The sequence below is a fragment of the Colossoma macropomum genome, unplaced genomic scaffold (assembly GCF_904425465.1).
Source record: "Colossoma macropomum unplaced genomic scaffold, Colossoma_macropomum, whole genome shotgun sequence".
NCBI lineage: Eukaryota > Metazoa > Chordata > Actinopteri > Characiformes > Serrasalmidae > Colossoma > Colossoma macropomum.
The window spans coordinates 23959263-23979492 of record NW_023494795.1 but is presented as its reverse complement, the minus strand read 5'-3'; the positions used below and the strand labels follow the sequence as shown (position 1 = coordinate 23979492).

Below are 20230 nucleotides of genomic sequence, written 5' to 3'. Positions count from 1 at the left end.
ACAGTTAGCATCATTAATGCTTTTTGCCTAAATCACACAAAACACGCATGTGCAACATGTAGCATAGATACAGAACGTTTGTTGTTCTGTTGTCTGCATTTATTCAACAGTAAGAATTGTGAAAACAAACAAGAAAAAACATTATGGGAACTGTGCTGCTCATGTTCACAAAGTGGTGCAGTCAGATAATGCAAATTACAGACAAGGACATGCACAGATAATCTATGTAGAGAATATATATATAATATAATTGCATCACATACCATTTCTTTTGTTCTCTTTAAAGCCATGCAATTAACACAAGTAAGGAACTGTAATGTGACAACAAGAATTTAAACAGTTATGCATTATACTTTGTTACAAGATAAAAGTAACACATTACTGTAAAGCATTACTTTGTACCATATTACCCCCAACACTGCGCATATATATATATATATATATATATATATATATATATATATATATATATATATATATATATATATATATATATATCTGTAAAAAACGACGGAGGTATGCTGCATAAGTGAAAGCTGAATTTTATCCACACCATATAATGTGAACTTTCTCATGCACTTGAGAAAATTTTCATTTGAACAGTTTTATGCAACCAGTTTTTTTTACTTGTGCTGATTCCTTCAGAACATGGAGCCAGTCATCAGTGAGTTCATGCCGGACATTGCCATTGGAGTGTCGGCTATGAGCCTGAAGGATCGGCGCCTCCCTGAGGTCACTATGGAAGTTGAGGCTCACAACTCGCACCCTCACGTCTCCACAGCTCCTCCGATCTCTCATTGCTACTCTGGCCGACACCCTCACTCCTCGCGCAAACGGCACGCAGCTGAGCCCAAGGCCGATGGTCCGCAGCCTGACCTATATGAGTTCTCGGGACGCCACGCGCCGCACTACAGTGGTCCAGACCTTTATATCCACAGCCGGCCCACGGGCAGCGGGCCTCTTCCACCTGTGTACGCTGGGGAACCCCCTGAGGGCCTTCGCCTGGACGTGTTGGAGCAGCCACCGCAGAGGCTGGACCTGGCCCTGGTCACTCAGGGGGCCAACGCGCAGGCCACTCAGAGGCCACAGCCAAAAGGAGAAACGGACCTTACTAGTGGCCTAGGGCCTTCCTCTGAGCCATACGATGAGTGGCCCCCAGGCCGTCGAGCTGGGGCAGAGGGGCCAGGACTGGGCCTGGGCAGCGGCAGCACAGGGGAAGAGGGAGGAATGGGGGGCCGGGACCGTAGGTCACCTAATAAACAAGAATACCTTTACCGGAAGTCTGCACTCTGACCCCTGAGAAAGACTGAGGGACCCCCCAGTCCTGTACCCCTTTGTGCTCAGTGGAGGGGCAACAGCTATGCGTGTTAATGAGGGCACTTAAAGCCTGGAGTGACTTTCTCTCAAAAGGCTCAAGACACAAACCACATATAGATTGAAAGCCTTATGTAAGAGCTTGGTTTGGTTGGGTGCTAAGAAAGAGAGGGGGATACACAGCAAATATCTAAATGCTGCAGTTCTTCTCCTCAAGCAGTGTACAAACCTCTGAAACTAAGGTTCACTTGTTCCCCCTGTAGCCCTGCCTGTACAGGAGGTGCAACTGACAATCAGGACAGAAATGAAACCCCGTCTTACATGGTCTCCCAAACTGCATAACGATGCAGAACCATCACTGTGCATTTCCATTACTCTCATCTCCATGCCTTTGAGTGAGAGCTGTGGCAGAATGAGAGAAGACTTATTTATTTATATAGACAAATGCATTTTACCATTCCTTAGGAATAAATTGAAAAATGCCCAGGCAACAAACAACACTCTCAAAGGCCTTCGCCTCGTCCATGACAAATAGTTCCCTCTTTGTTTGAAGGGAGAACGGCAGTAATAGCTTTTGTAATCCGCTGCAACAGGCTTGTACATTAGCCTGAGCAATTTAAAGACTGGGCTGGAACATAAAGAGGAAAACAAATGAAATCCCCCTGCCTCTTATAAGGCTGTGCAACAGGCATAACAATTGCAAAGAAGCTCCATTACCTGTGCAGTAGACATTTGTTTGTTGTGTCTGTCAGTGTTTTCTTTTTCCTCCTGTCCTGTCCTTTTCTTTCACTTGTCTTCTTTCTCTGCTTGGACATTCTCCATCTTTCTTTGTTTCAGGTAGTTATTCTTTCCCGTTCTATTACTGAAAGGCATTTCCACTCAGAAAGTAGGTGAATAGGTGGTGGTCTTTCATTTACCCTCCAGAGAGATCTCAACCAAACCAACCTTAGAATCTCGACATCTTTGCAGTGGACGTGCATTTGTGCTATGAGTCTCTGAGTGATGCCTGCACATCCTTCTACTCAACCAATGATCAACAATTATGATGTCAAGAACAGGTCCTGCAAAAAAAAGAAAAAAAACAAGGAAGAGGTATTATGAACTTAAGGATGCAGAGGGAATATTGCCTTTCTGGAGGACTAGACATGGCGTAAGAAGCATTACCTCACATTACCTGCATTCCACCCTCAAATGATTAATTTTCTATGTTTGGCAAGTTCACACCAAAAAAGAGCGCATCTCTGAGTGCTGCATCTGTTAATGTTATCAAACGCCCCTGCTGTTTGAACCTCACCTCAGTTTACTCTCTTCCTGTTATCCTCATGAGAAAAGGATCCTCATGAGAAAAGGATCTCTCTCAGATTCACTTGCTGATGCATTAAATATGCAGCTTTGATATTCATGTGAATACTCTTTATCCCATGTTTGATGGTACTGTAATATTATGGTCTTTTATCATACTCAAGTACAACACCTGTGGAATGTCTCAGTATCAGGGAAATGTTGCAGTGATCACATTTCATTCAAGAGCTCATCCTGAAGAGCTGTCATTACTGTTTTCTGTTGTCCATTTGTTTGGCACTGTGGATGGAGCGTTGAGTGGTTGCTATAATACCATGGAATATTTTTCATTTTAATTAATTTTTGGCTTATTTGTGAGCATTCATTGCTTCCTGGTTTGTTTTGGATTGTTTGGTCACTATGGCTCTTTGGGATTGGCCTCAGTATGTGAGGCTACATGTTTTACATTCAGTTTCATTTGCCGTTGAGTTGATCAAGGGGTGAAACTGCTCTGTACTTAAAGCCAGTGGGGTGTAATCATCTGTCATCTTGGCTGGCTTTTTAAATCACATGAACTTTGGCTTATTGAAATGTAAGCTTAGTCTTGCTTGCTACACTCTACCTCTCTTTAGCTGTCCTGCCATTCACGCTGTTGTGGTTTCGTTTATTCTCTTCCACCAGTTTCACTCCCATCAGACCTTCTTAGCCTTATGTTCCAAACACAATTTTCTGAGTAGTCAGAAATCACATCGTTCAACAGTGTCACAGTAACCAATTTCTCTTCATTCTACTATTTTATTTTTTATTTTTTTTGCATAGCATTTTGTTATACTTCTAAGAAAAGTCACAGCTTCTATGATATGGTGGAAGGGTCAGAGTGCTAAGTGATGAACAGAAGGTTAAATAAATGTGTTATTTCAGTGATGCTCCCTGTAAATATAGGGAGAAGAAACAGAGTTGTGCTTCACCTCAGTTTTCACAAGGTGGCCAGTTGTTTTGTCTGGATTTCGAGCAGTTTTACCTGCAAATGAAGGCCTAGCATAATGTTGTTGGAAATGCTTTACTCTCCCTTGATCTGAGCGAAATGCTCATCACAGGCCTTCCATCCGGGCTGCTCTCACAAACCCTCAGCGGCTAGTGCCTCCGGCCCTGACAGTGCTGCCTTCTAGACTCTGGGGGATCATATGGCCTGAGATATGATCCCTGTGTTTTAAGGCTTTGGTGTGGAGACGCTGTAAAGAATCACAGCAAAAGTAGCTGCGGTAGGGAAACACTGATCCAGTATACTGGCACAGGTACTGACCGGTCTCTGATATTAGCAAGATGTGACTGATGCACATTCAATACAGTTTTTAAATCAAGAACGTTTAAAATGATCCAGTATAGATGGCTGTTTCATGCACTTCATTTATCTTACTTATTTGTTCTTTTTCTTTTATACACTACCAGTCAAACATGAACACACCTATTCATATAGAACATTTTCCACATTTTAGAATAATAATGAAGACTTAAAAACTGTAAAATACCTCATATAGAATTACTCCAGTAGAAAATATTGGCTTTCTACGAAATAGAACTACTCAGTGACATCATGCCCTTGTGACATCATAACTGATTGGCTAAAATGCATGAACGAGGGCAGACATTCCTAATTAACTTTTAATGAGAAACACACTGTAATTAGGAGTATATAATAATTTTGATGCCAACTCTAAAGCTTACTAAAGTCCTTCATGAAAACTACATGTTTCAGAAAATATTGTTTAAAATAAAGTATTTTTTGACACATTCATACACATCAATTTGAATATATTTGTCTTAGAAACAACTCTGAAACTTCGATTGGCTGCCACATATTGTGCCTCATTCAGAAAGCAATCCAGGTTGGAACTCCTTAACATCGGCATGAATAGGTGGGGCTAAAATTCTATAGCCTGAACAGAAGGGGTGTGTGTGTGTGTGTGTGTGTGTGTGTGTGTGTGTGTGTGTGTGTGTGTGTGTGTGTGTGTGTGTGTGTGTATAAATATATAAAAACGTTAGGGTTTCAAAAAAACAATTCTGAATGGGCTGTTTTTGAAGTTAAATCTCTTTAAAAATAGACTGGGGAGTGTGTGTTTTGAAACTTTAACGTTTACCTACTACATCTCACTCACCTGTGTCAAAAAAGCAATGAAAATCTATTTGGGCTTTTTAAGAAAACAAACACACTCAGGTGTGTCCAGTTTTTTTTAATGGTAGTGTAGTTACAGCCTTGTGTCACCTTAGATATAGAACAATGATCCAAAGCCATTACACACAGAGAGATATCAAAAAAAGAGCCACTGGTGTTAGATCTGTACTATTGATCAATATCCTGAGTTCAGGTATTGGAATCAATATCGGGAGAGGAAAAAGTGAGATCGACAATCCCTAAGCTGCAGCACAGATCCTCAGAGAGCTGACGACTTAAGCAGACTGAGGGAGAGAGCAGCATGCTAATAGCACGAGAGAGAGAGACTGTTCTTTGTCCGTTGTTCGTACATCCTGACACTCAAAGTGTTTATTCCATCACAAGTTGATGAACAAATTGAGGAGGAAACCCAGTATTTTGTTTACTTTGTCAGTGCAAGTTGAGCAGCCATTCTCACATCAAAACTGTTTCAGCGTTTGTCCACATTTCTTTTCCTACAATATAAAAATGCCAAGCGACTGATATTTCCACACATAACGGTTCAATTACCTTCTGAGGTGCATTAGCATAAAAGCAGCCAGAGCTTGTGCAGTAACCATCTAAATGTTTTTGGCCCGTCATTACAAAGGCCAATTAGCAGTGTGTAAATAACAAAGCTGCTGCGGCTGCTGCTTACTTGCAGGCACACATAGCAACTGTTTGACAAATTTGCTGCTATGAATTCTCAAGGGCTTGTTGGAACCTTTTTGCAAAGACATTTAAATCATCAATTTGTTAATATTTTATTATTCTTTTTTATTTGTGTCTGCTCTTGTGAGTTACCTCTGCGTGTCTGTCTCCTACTTCATAAAACATAAACTGGGTATTTTGAGGGATGAATAGATAATTTTTACTTTTTTACTTGTTACCATTTAAAGTGATGACACTTCCTATTGACCTCACATGGTTCAGTCACACACAGAGCCAGTCAGGCCTTAGACTGAAGAGGATACAGTGGAAGTTGGTCATTTTCTGTGGTAAGGCCATTTTAAATACCATGGTGCAGGGATGATATTACTGACTATGCTGTATGTCCAAAAGTTTGTAGACACCTACTCATCCAATGTATCTTCTGAAGTCAAAGGTATTAATAGGGAATTTGTTCCCTATTAGCAGCTACTCTCATGGGATGGCTTTACACTAGATGTTGGAACACTGCAATCATATTCTCACAGCATGCAACTACCAAAGCATCAGTGAGGTCACGTACTGATGTTGGCTGTTCAGTTCTGGAGCACTCATCCATAAGATAAGAGCTCCATCACTCCAGAGAATGCAGTTCCACTGCTCTACAGATCAATGCTGGCAGATCATTGGACATGGTGAGGCTTTTGTGTGGCTGATCCAGAGCATCCCAGTGCTTTTTAGTGGAGATTATACTAGCAGTGGGTGAACCTTAAAGTAGCTAAATTCCCTAGTTAGAAGGGGTGTCTGGATACTTTTGGACATATTATATCTCTTACAAGTATAAAGAGCAACCAGCCTATTAGAGTTTCTCCAGAGCTCATTAACTTTGTTGTGCTTGAGAGCAAATTTCTTTCTTTTAACCTTAAAAGCTAATCGCAAAGACTGGGCAATCCAGCAAAAGCAATGGTGTAGTGTCTTTGAGAAGACAGCACTACATTTTGGGTTCTGCTATAAATTTGGGGGAGGGGGGGAGATTTTATATATATAAATATATATATATTGAGGTGTTGATTTGTTTGTTTAGCAAAATGCATCAAACCAGCACATTTTCAGCTGCAAGTCATTGAAAGTGCTTAGGGATAGGTTTGTATTCATATAGTAAATACCTAGGCTGGACTGAATGAAAGAATGTACAGGGAAAGGTACCAGTTGCACTACATTTTAAAGTAGTTTTCACTCTTTGATAACGGCGTGTCTTGTGTTTGCTGTGGATTTAGTGGCCCTGTTGGCTTTGCGTCTGTCCTGCTAGTTTATCCTCAGTGTCACTCTTTGCACGCAAGTTGTCTTTCCTGAAGACACAATGCACAATACACTCATTCCTAACCCTTAAAGTATTATTTTGTTTTTGCATGGCATTGAGTTATTTAGCTTCTGACTGCTGCATGGCTGGGTTCAATGAAAGGTTTGCCTATGGATGTGTGAGGGGGTAAAGGAAGTTGACTGTTTTAGTCGTGATCTCAATATTCCTGCTTTTGCTTTCTCTCTGACGGAGAAAATTGAGTGCCTTACCTGCCAGAGGCTGGGCTTTCTCCTGACCCCTTATGTCTTATGCAAGCCATTTTTACAAGCCTATGTCAACCAGTCTCTTTGTAATACTGTAGCCAATGCTTAATGTACAGTGTTCTGTTTTTGTTTTGTTTATTCAAGAGTATTTTTCAAGATTTTTTGGTACCTTTGATCAGAAGCCTCGGAAATGTTGTGTTTTGATGTATGTAAAGTGTAAAGATTTTTATATATATCTATATAACAAATATGCGACACATCTATTTGGTGTATATATACCAGGATAAAAAAAATAAGCTTTCTTTTAGATTCTTGTATGGAGTTGTGAGAAGTGTCTATTTTTCTACTCTTCTCCGTGGGGGGCGTAACAGTGATCTTAAATCTGCAATTAGATGACTAACGTCTTTAAAATAAACAGCTTTGATAGTAACCATGCAAGGCTCAGTTCATTTCTTGGACCTTACCAACTTTGATTTTTTTTTTTTTACAGGGGTGGTGATACGAACCAGGCGTCTACAACACAAATATATACTTGTTTTATTTTTTTTTTTAACTTTCCAAAACAACTTGTGAAACTGGTGAAATATGTAATGTTGATGAAGGGAAAAGTGGTACATCTGAACAATTAATCTCTTTGGGTGCTGTTTTGCCTTACAGTGCCCTTAAACAGAGCATTTCACATTAAACCAGTATGAATTACTTTAACATCTTAAAAGAAGAAATTTTTGATTCGAAAAATTTGTGGAATTCCACTTTAATTCAGTAGAGTCAGACTTTGAAATAAAGCAGTGGGAATAAACTACTTACATTTTAAAATCACAAACCTAAATCAAAAAAAAAAAGTTTAATTGAAGTATTTGCTTGTTGCAGCGAGGGCTGTTGAAGATATATTCATTGCATATTCAACCAATTATTTTATAGGCTGAGGCAAACTAAAAATGGACTTAATAGCAAACTATACACAGTGTTTCAAAGATTCTTAAATATTTATGGAAAAGGCCAATTTTATGACATTGAGTAATCCTGTTTAATCAGCCCTATGGATACAGCAGTTTCCACAGCAAGCACTGATCCTTTCAGTAAAATCATTGATAATGTAGTTTAAGTGGCAAAATGTCAATGTACCATGTGCAGTTTATTATGTAGCGTTCACCAAAAATATCATGAAACTACGTTATTTAAAATATATGATTTACAAAATGTATGCTTAAATGACATTTTGTTGATTTTAGTAAGCTACAACATTCTCTAAAGGGATCGAACTTAAATATTTGTTTTAAAAAATAAATGGACAGTGTTTTTCTTTTTTGGCTGAGTGTTAAAATAAAATAATAAAATAACAATATACCATAACTTTTGCACAGGCCACATTTTATGTTTAATTTTTCCCCCAATGTTAAATTCAACAAATATTATTTGGGCATTAAAATCTGCAGAACTGTGTTCTCTGTAAAGGATGGCAACTTCTTTTTACTTAGAAAATCAACAAAACGTAAATTGACCAGCACCTTAACTTTTGCATACAGTTGTGTGTGTATATATAGAAAGCAATAAGACTTTTCACAGCTTCGTATTATGTCTCTACTTTCAGCTCTAGTCTAATCCCTGAGGACAGCTTGCCAGAGCCAGCTCAAATGGTGCGCGACCCTGACAGGTCTGGTCACTGATCTATCACATTAATATTCTGATTACAGTAGCTTTTGGAATCTTCCTTACGGCTCTTTTCGTCCAAGAAGAGTTGCTGCTTTCTATTGAGTGTTGGAAAAGGTTCCTTAATTGTATCATACTAAATCTTTCATGAACTAGACGAATGAAACAAAGTGAAAGTATTATTTTTTATTTCTCAAAGAGACATGTACAAAGTAACAGAAGATCTACAAAGTAAACAGATAAAACAATTATAATAAAATTACTACTTGGTCACAACCATCATCAAATGGCCTGGCATACTTAAAGCCCCAATCTGAATGCGTTTAAGAGTAATTACACACGCACTGATCTGTCCAGTCAATGTCCTGGCTGAAGTAGTGACTGTGCTGAAATCTGTTCAGGACAAATCAAGCTTCCAACACCAGTGAGAAACATGCAAAAAACATCCTAACTGGGGCTTTCGCCTTTAGCATTTACCCATGCAGGTATCACAATGACTGGGTAAGGTATTCGATATGCATCATTAAGTGGTTGTGTGAGAGGGTTTTCCACGTGCTAAGAAGCAAAAGTCTTTACTGATATTGGCCCAAACACATCACATCCACAAACCTTCATTATTTACCACCGCACAAGGATTTACAGATTAAGAATGTGACTTTTCAACTTTTTAAACAGTTAATAACTGTCTTTGTATAAAATGGCTGTATTTTTAACTGCTACAAGAGAGAAGAACTCCTGAGGAATAAATGGGCATATACATATATATTCACAAGGCATATTAGAGAACTGCCGTTCCTGTACCAGTCTTATTTTCTACTGTAGTATCAAAGGTCACTATAGAAGTGGGAAACCTGATGCTGGATCATCAGAAATAAGCCCTGAAATGCACAACCACTAAAACGTGCAGCTGATCTGTGCAGCTCCAACTCCTACCCTGCTGAAAATGAAAATTCAAAGAGAAAAAAAAGAAATGAATCTTTGGGAATTACCAACCAACACATGAACCAGTCTTTACAAGCTCAAAATCAAATGATTGTAATGGCCTCTGGATTCACATCTGCATATTTTATATATTAAAAAAAAAAGTAACAGGTTTGGGGAGGTGCTGCTGAGCGTGGGCAGACGAAGGGGTCAGGAAGATTTGGGTCAACATGTAGCTGGCAGGCTATAGTACGAATTTGCTCAAGGACGGTTCAACTACAATAGTATTGTCCAGCATTGGCCCGTCGTCTTTTACGAGTCTGCTGCTGCTCAAAGAAGTGGCGGATGTCTTCTGGGGTCACCACCTGCGCAAGGAAGGAAACATATGGTAAGGTGCAATACAACAGCAAGTATCTCTGCCATTTTCAGAAGGCATTCCAAGTAAAGCAACACACCTTGCCCTCTGCTGCAAATGTCTGCAAGTAATCTTTCAACTCTGTCTTCATGTCGTTATATTCTGGGGGAGGAAAAAAAAAAGACATGGAATAGAAAATATAATAATCATGACCTTGCTTATTAGCAACAATTTAGTCTTATGAACAATCCAATATGCTTACTGTGTTCTAGGTAGATTAGCACAGAGCTAAAAATGTTTATTCTAAACAGTATTCAGTCTCACCGTGAATTATCTCCAGCTGCTGAACACGATTTAGGTTGTTCAGGGCAGACATCAAAGGGTCACGACCCTCTACCCCACCTGCCTGCTCTGTCGTTTTGCCCTTATTCTCATAGGCAAGAACAGTATCAGTCTCGTCCAGGAGGAAGGCCACTCCAGCATCCGCAAACAGATTCTGTGGTGAAGAGCCTTGTTTATGTTGAATTCAATGTGAAGTCAGCAGCAAATAATTTGCTAAAACCCCAAAAGAGCATTTTCTAATAAATCAAAAGGTGGAGAAAATCTAAAACTAGAATGATACAGATAGCCAAGACCAACACAATCACACTCACAATTTATTCTAGTAAATAGGACTGCAAATGCATCCAAAACAAAACATCCATTTAAATTATATCTCTGATTCAATTTATTGAACTTTTACCTTAATTCTCCCTTTAAACCACTCTTTCCACTGCTAGGGTGACAGTTCCATTTGGAAATAGTTTCTGTACATTTTTACTTTCTTTAATATTTTTTTCAAATGTTTAGTGTAAAAAATTATTGCAAAAACCTAAAACATTGTGATTGCTCCTTCAATATGACTCAGGTCGTAAATTTATCAAATGCACTAAACGTCTGTTCTCAGGGATGGTGTCATTTAAGCTCCACGCCCAGTCAGCAGGACACTGTAATCTACACTGGTTTATTTATTCTGAAGCCTGGTGTGTTGTACCTTGCAGTGGGTGCAGGAGCAGAGTTTGGTACGCCAGGCAGACGGCCAGAACACAGCCCCCTGCTGAGCTCTGCTCTGCCCAGAGGCCTTCATCTCCTCGAGCCTGCAGCCTGAACACGAGCCCTCAGCCGAGGTGTCCTCTAGCTCCTGAAGCTTCCGCTTACAGCCTGCTGTCCCATTCACCTCCACCTGCTGCTGTATGTGAAGAAGCACAGTGTCAGTGACAGTGGGCATGTTTCAGAAGGCAAAGAAAGACAACAACTAAAGGCAATACTTGCACCGAGTTGCCAGTTTATTAGGTACTCCTACCTAATACTATCAAGACTATCCATACCTATTGTCCATTTTATCTATTTTGTCCAAAGAAAGGCCAAATTACATGTTTCCTTAATATTCTAGGTGAAAGTCTCCTCAAACAAACTTAAAGATGACATTTTATGCAAATTTTAGTGCACAATGAGTTTAACATACTGGAAAAAAATAAAACATACACACCATATGCCACATGCCATGACACTTAAACAGGACACAATTTATGTTTTATTATCCCCCCCCCCCAATATGTTAGGGTCAGTTAATAAACAGTAATTGTGTATTAAAATGCGCAGATGTTTGTTCTCCGTAGAGGAACAAACATGCATTTAACAAGTGGCATGCAAACTTTGGAATATGACTGTAGATGTACGTTGGTTCTACAATTACAGCCACTACCAGTCAGTGACACTGCTGTACTGAAAATGCTCCACCACAAAAATAATACTTACTCAGTCGTGGTCCTGTGGGCAGGGTCCAACAGTAACAACTGCCTAGTATCCCAGGACAAACAATTTTGGGATAGCAGCTTTGAAAATCACTTGCCCAACCAGCTGACTGGCAGCCAGACAAGCTTATATTCATCAATAGGGTACTTCTGATAGTGAACAGCATACCTGATATTGTCTTTGTTCAATTTTATATGTAAACAGAAAAATTATGAATGGGGTAAAAAGGGGGGTAATAAATTATGCAAAGAAACTAACAGACAGAAATCTGTAATTGTAGAATTATAAAATGCACCCATATGGTAAGTGGACCAGATAAAATGGGCAATGAGTGCAGATACAACTTAGGCCTACCTAATAAATGGCTAGTCAGTGTAGGTGCACTTTGTAGGTAAACAGTTACAGACTGTAGCACATCTGTGGCTGCACAATTTATCAGCCCTCTTCCTTGTCCATCAATGGAAAGAGACCATCACAGGACCACCACAGACCAGATTTTATTTGGGTAGTGGATGATTTTCAGCATGGACGTGATACTGACAAACCCAAAGCAGCTGCCAGTAAGCCTCCAACAAGTCAGACTAAAGTAATAAACTCTAAATAAACAAAATATCAACATGTTTCAGGGAGAAGTCAGATAAGAGCTGAGAAGAACCTCATACGACAAGGACACATCATCCTTTGGATTCAAAGCTCAGCCATCTACAATTACAAACTAAGTTTGAAGAAGAGTACTGCCACCTTGTGGTGAGCAATGACATAATGCCTCGTTTTTCACTTAGCAAACAGTGAGTCATGATCAATTTACGCAATACATATTTATACACTGGCATCAGTGGAGCAAAACCATTAAAATATATTTGACACTTCAAACAGACATGATACCTTGTTGTCCTCTGTGCTCTCTGAAACCTCTTTTTCCGGCTTAGTTTCCTCTTCATCATGCTCCACCTCTACTTTCCCTTCTTCCTCTGCTTTACATACTTTGAGTACAGGAGGCACTGATGGAAACAATAATGTCAACTTTTCATAAAGCCAATTACCAACAAGACATACAGAATATGCAGTTGTATTTAGTCTACTGCTGCATTTAACTACTTCAATTTCTTATTTCATTATGTATTCTATGTAGGAGAACTTATTTGTGAACAGAACTAAACACCTACAAACATTTTATACTCATGAACATACATTCTTATTTAATACGTTTGCGCTTACACCTTTTATTTAAAGTTGTGATTTATGAATAATATACTCTAGATTATATGCTCTAAAATGCACTTATGTATTTTATGCATGAGAATTTATTTGCGAACTGAAACAGCACCCATAAACATTTTATACTCATTAACTCTTATTGAATACATGTTTGCGCTTTTATTTAAAGTTGTGATTTATAAATTACATAATCTAGGTCATATGCTCTAGCCGCAAGGATACAATTTCTAATTTAAGGCACATATTTTAACTGAAGAAAATAAATATACATATATTACCTGCGACATGGGCAGCATAGGTCCAGAGGAATGGAGATTTATTCATGCAGGACTCGCAGATCATTTCCTGGAGCTCCACACTTTCTGGCACCACACAACCCAAGTGCTGCAAGTGATAGCGAGAGCAAGAGCAAGAGCGAGATAAAAGCACAACATTAAATAAAAGTTGGGATTAAAAGATTATATACCGTACTTATATGATCTAGCTGCAAGATAATAAGATTAATACACTAGCCACAAGCCAACATGCTAACTAACGTGCTAACCTGCAAACCTAAACCACAATCTGGTGTAGGACTCACCCGACCGTGGAACCAGTCCTCACAGATGATGCACTGGATCATCTCATCAGGAAGCTGAAAAGAGCACGAGAGACAGTGCTTTCATTAATTCATCCCAAGTGAAGCAGTTTTAAAAAAATAAATAAATAAAAACAGACTCAACTTGTACCTCATCCTCGGGGTCTGGGTAAGGTCTGTCGCAGGTGCAATACAAGCCAAAAAAATTATGACTGTATTTGTTCCCAGAATTGGCTTTTTCTTTCTCCTGTGATAAGAGTGAGACAAGATCACAAATACAATCACAAGAACAATAGACATCATTTCATAAGAAGGACTAAGAAGCAAAAAAGAGCACTCACTGGGAATAACTTGCATTCCATCTCACCAAATTTGTCATTTCCACAGTCACAGCGGAAATTCCTACAAAGCAAAGAATCCTAGATCATGACTGATGCACAGTCCTTGTAACAGATACATTAATGCTATATTCTTATATAAAATATCACTTCTACAGCTCTTAGATAAGTAATGCTGGCCATGATATCATCTATTTGAAAAAAAATACTGTGATACTGAATTTTATCAGTACCACCCAGCGCTATATATAAACATAAAAAGCAGTAAGCATAAAATCTCTCCAGATAGACTGAGTGGTGTACCTCTTAGTATAGAGCTCAAATAGTTCATGGCCCTCATGGCACTTGTAGGAACAGGCCAGGCAAATCCCTGCAGGTTCCCCTCCCTTTGGTGTACAGGTGTTGCATGCATATAGAGCTTGTCGCTTCACGTATCCCTAAGAAAATAAAAATCAACAACATAAACTTAAGCTAAATCCTTTGAAAATTACATGAACAAAAGTTTGAAATAAATCAAAATAGATTTTGAAGTCTTTGCATCATTACTAGTTCTATGCTGCATATTCACTGCATGATACAGGTCTAGTATTAATGTGACCCATGTGCTTAGGTTAGGCAACAATTGTCATCCATAGTTATCATATAATTATTTTATGGGTTGGAATATGAGGATTTTTTCTGCTGCATTTGCGGGATTCAATGAGTGTTCCACCAATCGTTCAAAACTTCTGTCTAGTTGAACAGTCAAAATGTAGTTTGATGAAAAATTACAATTGGTGTTTCGTGCTAAAAGCAACCCTGCAGAAAGTTATTATTCTAAATCCAATCAAACAGGACTGATTATGCTCTCTTTTTAATGAAACATGCAGTTGGTTAGTATCCTTTAAGTACTAATAATATCCACAATATGCTCAGAGAAGCATAATGTTCATCACAATAACAATGAAACAGTTATATTACCCTCCTCTAAAACAGGCTGATGCCAGAGATGTTGTTTTACTCCATATGCTGAGGGAGGGCAAAACAGTACCCCCAGATTTACCACTGTTTTATAATAATTAACATAATAAATGTTGGTTTTGGGTACTAAGTAAAATAGTTGCATCTTCCTTGCAGACATCAGGACGCCTGGTTCCTGATACCACCACTGTAATAAAATCTGAGTCGGTAAGTTTTTCTATAATGAACCATTTTCACACCAATCCACTCTGATTTTTTACATCTCAGTGACTGAATTATGTGGAAATTCAGAAAAATCAGCGAAATTCCCCTTTAATAGGAAACAAAATGGCCGACTTGGGCTGTTTCTTTTCGTCCAAATGTTCATCCAAATCCATCCACGTCTGCAACAGAAGTTGAAACAGAGTTTTTACAGTGCGTTAATGTGCTCAAAGAAAAGTATCTGCTCTGTTTTGGAGAGGAGACAAAGTCTAGCCCCAGTCTGTTAGCTTAGCAACATTACGGCCATCACTGTAATCAGTGCACCGTGTGTCTGATATTAACTGAACTGTTAACTTTCTGTGCGGCTTTCGAAGGAGATGATGTTTAAAACAAAAGCCAACACTCTTTCTGGTGCTCTTGTGCTTCGCTACCGTCGTGCGACGCAGGACGAGGGTGAAGCTGGCTTCTTATTTCCCGTGCCACCTTAAATTGTGCAACAGTTACACTCTGGAGCCTCAGAATGTAACTGCTGCACCATTTAAGGTGGAACGGGAAATTCGAATAAGATTCCAACTTCAGCCTCGTCAACTCAGGCGACTTTCCGCTTGCTATCTACACGGATCTTCATTAACCTAATGTCCAAAAATATCCAGACAGCACTGCTATTCAAATGAATTCAACTTCTTTAAGGTGCCATTGCTAACACAGGTGTTCAACTGCGCAAAAACAACGTATAAGTTCATCTCCATAGAAAAGCATTGCTTGCATTGGGAGGCTCTGGAGCAGCCGCCCCTGAGACTAAGGTCACCATGTCCGACACCGAGGGTCGACTAAAAAGATGTAAAGCCCCCCAGCTTTGGGCCGTGGAACAGAGGAACTGTGTTCTCTGGAGTGATGGAGCTCCATCCAATACCTTTGGGAAGAGGTGGAGTGGAGTGATCCAGAACTAACCATCCAACATCAGTACATGACCTCACTAATGCTCTCGTGGCTGAATGCAATCAAATCTTAATCACAACAATATTCCAACATCTAGTTCAAAGTCTTCTCTGAAGAGTACAGGTTGTTACTGCAGCCAAGTAGGGGACGAAGCCCTTACTGACATCCTTGATTTCAGAAGAAACGTTGGGTGAGCGAGCAGGTGTCTACAAACTTTTGGACACGTAGTCTAGAAACGCCCACATTCCCAAATAAAGAAATGAAAAACATTCTCACTTCTGGATAAGAGCACTTTTCTGAGTCGCTGCCTCCGAGCACGGCTGAGGCTTCTTGCTCCAGCTCTTCATCCTCCTCCAACACGTCCACCAGGGAGACGGTCGCCTCCTCGTCAGCCTCGTTTGCCGCCATCCTTGAAGAAACAAGCGCAAAAATAAAAAAATAAATGGTTTCCAGTTCCTGTTTCCACTCCAACAGAGTTCACTGTGGGGCGGGGACAGAAACGACACTGAAACAAGAGACACGCCGAACGTGTACAGCTTTACTGAAACAATGTCTACTGTTAAAATGTACAGCAGCAAACTCTCCTTCCTCACTGAGCGAAACAGAAAACAACAGAAATAAAAACAAAATCAGACAACAACAACAACAAGACAGAGAGGATGACCGTTTCCGGGTTATGCAAATTAGCCCCGGTTTGGCGGGAAAGGGTGAATCAGTAAAATGATCATTTTTTAAGTCCTAAATGGATACAGACTCTTAAATATTTCTTGTTCTTTAATACGCAAAGTAAGATTAAAAACACAGTAATCAGTTACAGTTAATTAAGCAGAAATCTAAGCGAAATTAGCGCGCTGTAAGAGGTCAGAGTTCAGAGGTTACCAAAACAAAGCACCATGGCAGCCTGCGAGCTGAAAGGAGAGCTGAGATACAGAGACGGAGAGACGAAAACGATGATCGTGAAAACAGAGAATAGCCTAAAATCACTCATCAGTGGCGTCAAGAAATTAAACTCAGAAGTTTCAGAGGTTCTGACGAGCCTCGTCGAAAAAGAGAAGTGTTTAAGTGGTGATGGGAATAAAAGAGACTCTCCGGTGGACGGTAAGAGAGGCTAACGCTAAAACTAGACTGCACTTTTATTTCACAGTTTTCTCAGATCTGTAATCTGTAAAAATATATCTAATATATATAGAGCTAGTATATTTTATCAAATGCAAACATGGGCGTCCTGTTGCCTGAGGTGCCGCAATGTAGCCAAGTGCAGCACAATTTAAGGTGGAACGGGAAGTTTCGAACAAGAAGCTGGTGAATAAGCAGAGTTAAGCTTCGTAAAAATGGTTTGGTATCAACTTATTTGCACACATCTGTGTATTTTTTCCCAATTGTTTCCTAATTGTAAGGTTTAATTGAGTCCGCTAAAAGGAGTTCCCTTAAAGGAGAATTCCACCATTTTTTCAAAATTTCTGAAAAATCCAGTCTTTGGGATGTATAGAGTTATTTAGAGCGGTTCGATATGAAATATTTTATTGTAGAGAAACTTACAGACTCAAATTTTTTTACAGTGGTGGTGGTAGGAGCCAGGGATTTCAATGTCTACAACACTAACCATTTTATTTACTTTTTCAAAACCACCAGTGAACCAACACGTGTCTTCTGGGTTTTCATATATAATGTTGATGATGGTAAAATAGTCAGAAATCTGAAAAAATAAGTTTTCCTTGGGGCTGTTTTGCCTTACAACGCCCTGCATGTACCCCTCTGCCTAAATGAAGTCCCGCCTTCCCAGGTGAAGGTTAAGCCTAAGACTCCACTGAAAAACATTCCAGTGCTAAATGACCATTACCACTCCACTTTAGTCCAAGACTGTACTTAATTAATGTCTCTATGACCCAGAAGTTATTTGTTTTTTAAATAAACATGTTTTCTTCCTCTAAATTTCTTCACCCTTTAGAGGAGGAGGATGAGGATGACAGTGATGAACAAGAAGATGCCAAAGAAACAGCTGTAGTGAAATCAAACTCAGACGGACCTCCAGCAAAGCGTCTGAAGGCTTTAAAGCCTTGACATTGCATTCTCCATGTGAAATGGATATAATGGGGCGAAACACTGCAGTGCTGGTATAGCAGCATGCTGAATGATATGTGGAGGTGTAAACTTATCTAGCCTCACTTCTGCAGCTTCAGATGTAAGGATGGACCTTCAGACAGAGCATCTAGAAGGAGAGCTATGTTTTGGGTAGCTGCAGTCTTTTGGAAATTTTGGAAGCCCTTTCATTGGGGGAATATTTTCAACATCTTTTTTTGTTGGACATTTTGAAACTTATAATTATGTGTTACTGTATAATGCTAATTGTTTGAGAGAGCAATACAGTATAGAGGAATGCAGGTCTGGTTTTTATGGATATCAAGTAACACTTCCTTGTGTAAAAAAACAATGTATTTAAATTTTCTAAATAAATATCTAAATATGAAAAACTCAGTGTTTAGTCTTGCAGTTTATAAAAATCATTAGCCAGTTGTAAGATTAGGCTACAACACACAGTACTATGAGGGATGTTCTTATAGTAGTATAGCAGTTTTAAATGAACTGAAACTGTCCTTATCTTGTATCTTTCTTGTATCTTAGTACTTCCTCTCATTGTAACAATGTATGTGGTTTTATGTACCAAAAACAGACATAACTCATTTTTATATGACCATTTTCCAACCTCTCTTTATCCCTTACAAGTGAACAAATTATGTTACTGCACCTTTAAGACTGATATACGCAAATTACTGTGCCTCATTCTAAAAGAAGCGAAGAGCTGAAAGATGCCTTATAACTTCAGCGTGAATGGGTCAGGCTAAACTGCCAGAAGTTGAATGGATAGATTGTGTGCAAACATTGCTTTTTGTGAAATCAAAAATATTCAAGGTTGTTTTTGCAGCTCAGTTTAGCTTAGCTTGATTTGAATAATGACATTTCCAAGTTCAGATGGAAAGCATTTCTCCAAAAACATTTATTATGTTTCCTTACTTATTTTAAATCACAGTGCATTGAGATTAAAAAGGCAGGTAAATCACTAATACCCCAACATAAATACCCATTCATTATAAAAACACATACAAGCCCTTTTAGACAAAAACAGTAAGAATGCCACTGCCTTCTTTTGTGTGGCTTACAAATGAATAAAACCATCCATATATTATGAACAATGAAATAACAATGAAAGGCAGTGTCTATACTAATAAGCAGTGCATTAAAAACTTTAACCCTGGGTCTTTGGCACAAGCCTAAGCAAGAATACAACTAACGGGCCAAAATAATGCAAGTAAAGAGCATCTTATAGAAATTAGTCAACTCCATTCCTAGATCGAGATCTAGATAGACTCCAATCCACTAATGACTTATTCAAATCTATATCAGCTAAAACAATGTATGCTGGCTATAGAACATTAATGGACAAGTCATTTTCATTCCTGAATGCTGTCGTTAAATAACAAAAAAGGTGGATTGAATGAGTCTGGTATGCACTATTTTTCAGAGTAGTAAGAAAGCCAAAATAGGTCACTGCCTTATAAGTTCTGCCGAGAGATAGAATTTTGCATGTGAAGATAAGGAGGGTGACAAGAAGTAAATAGAGATCTATAAGCTGAGAATATGTAGAAACATTGTACTGAGGACCTGGTAAGCAAATGATACTCTGTGCAACTGGCAGGAGAACTTAAAAAGCTACTCATTCCTTCTTAAAATTTTAGACTTTTTTTCAGACAGAAGTTTTAGCATGAAAGACAACAGAACTGAGCAAGAGTCTCTTTCACTTTTTGATGGCATAAGACGCATAATCATCACAGGCAAAAAAAAAAATCTAAGCACAGATCCAGGGTCAATGATCATATTGGACGTAAAATACTGAAAATGAAACTGTTCTTCAAAGGATTATTACAAATACTTATCATTTCATGAAAGGTTTAGTTACCCCTACAATATTTGTATAATTTTTGTCGATTACATTGACTGCATTCAAAATAGAATCAAGGGAAGATTTTTTCATTTAGAAGAACAATGATATCTACCTGGCAATGACTTTATTACAAAAATTGTACTACTGCTAATAATACATAGCTTTACCAGTTACTAGCAGCACTATGTGTACAAATAAGTAAGCCAATCCACCAATCAAAAGTGTAGATTTGCACCAATTATTTGTATTAGGAAGGATTCAGCCCTTTTATTCCACACTTATTGTAAGCCAAATAAGTTTATCCTGAATCTGGAGTTTAATTCCTATGAAACACATGGTG

At 38.9% G+C, this 20230-nt stretch overlaps 3 protein-coding genes across 4 annotated transcripts in view; 2 read left to right on the top strand and 1 right to left on the bottom strand.

The window, feature by feature from the left end:
• The window catches only part of btbd7 (BTB (POZ) domain containing 7), a 52266-nt gene extending 44839 nt beyond the window's left edge, over nucleotides 1–7427 (top strand). Inside the window, exon 11 of the mRNA XM_036581945.1 lies at nucleotides 646–7427. Within this exon, the coding sequence (XP_036437838.1) occupies nucleotides 646–1293 (648 nt within the window). The 3' untranslated portion in view covers nucleotides 1294–7427. The remainder of the gene's footprint in view (nucleotides 1–645) is intronic.
• A 1381-nt stretch (nucleotides 7428–8808) lies between these two features.
• ubr7 (ubiquitin protein ligase E3 component n-recognin 7) lies at nucleotides 8809–16589 on the bottom strand. Of its 2 annotated transcripts, none has more exons than XM_036581943.1 (11): nucleotides 16227–16589; nucleotides 14154–14287; nucleotides 13854–13914; nucleotides 13664–13759; nucleotides 13516–13569; nucleotides 13214–13319; nucleotides 12603–12718; nucleotides 10957–11148; nucleotides 10248–10419; nucleotides 10024–10085; nucleotides 8809–9933 (listed from the first exon to the last, which is right to left on the bottom strand). In XM_036581943.1, the coding sequence occupies exons 1-11, from the start codon at nucleotides 16356–16358 to the stop codon at nucleotides 9841–9843; spliced, it is 1218 nt and encodes a 405-aa protein (XP_036437836.1). In that variant the 5' UTR covers nucleotides 16359–16589; the 3' UTR covers nucleotides 8809–9840. The 2 variants fall into 2 exon arrangements, with proteins under 2 accessions (XP_036437836.1, XP_036437835.1); XM_036581942.1 differs by having other exon boundaries at nucleotides 10957–11151; nucleotides 16227–16588.
• A 237-nt stretch (nucleotides 16590–16826) lies between these two features.
• Nucleotides 16827–18421, top strand: si:dkeyp-55f12.3 (uncharacterized protein LOC568418 homolog). Its single transcript, XM_036581941.1, has 2 exons — nucleotides 16827–17048; nucleotides 17899–18421. The coding sequence occupies exons 1-2, from the start codon at nucleotides 16844–16846 to the stop codon at nucleotides 18009–18011; spliced, it is 318 nt and encodes a 105-aa protein (XP_036437834.1). The 5' UTR covers nucleotides 16827–16843; the 3' UTR covers nucleotides 18012–18421.
• The last annotated feature ends 1809 nt before the right edge of the window (nucleotides 18422–20230 follow it).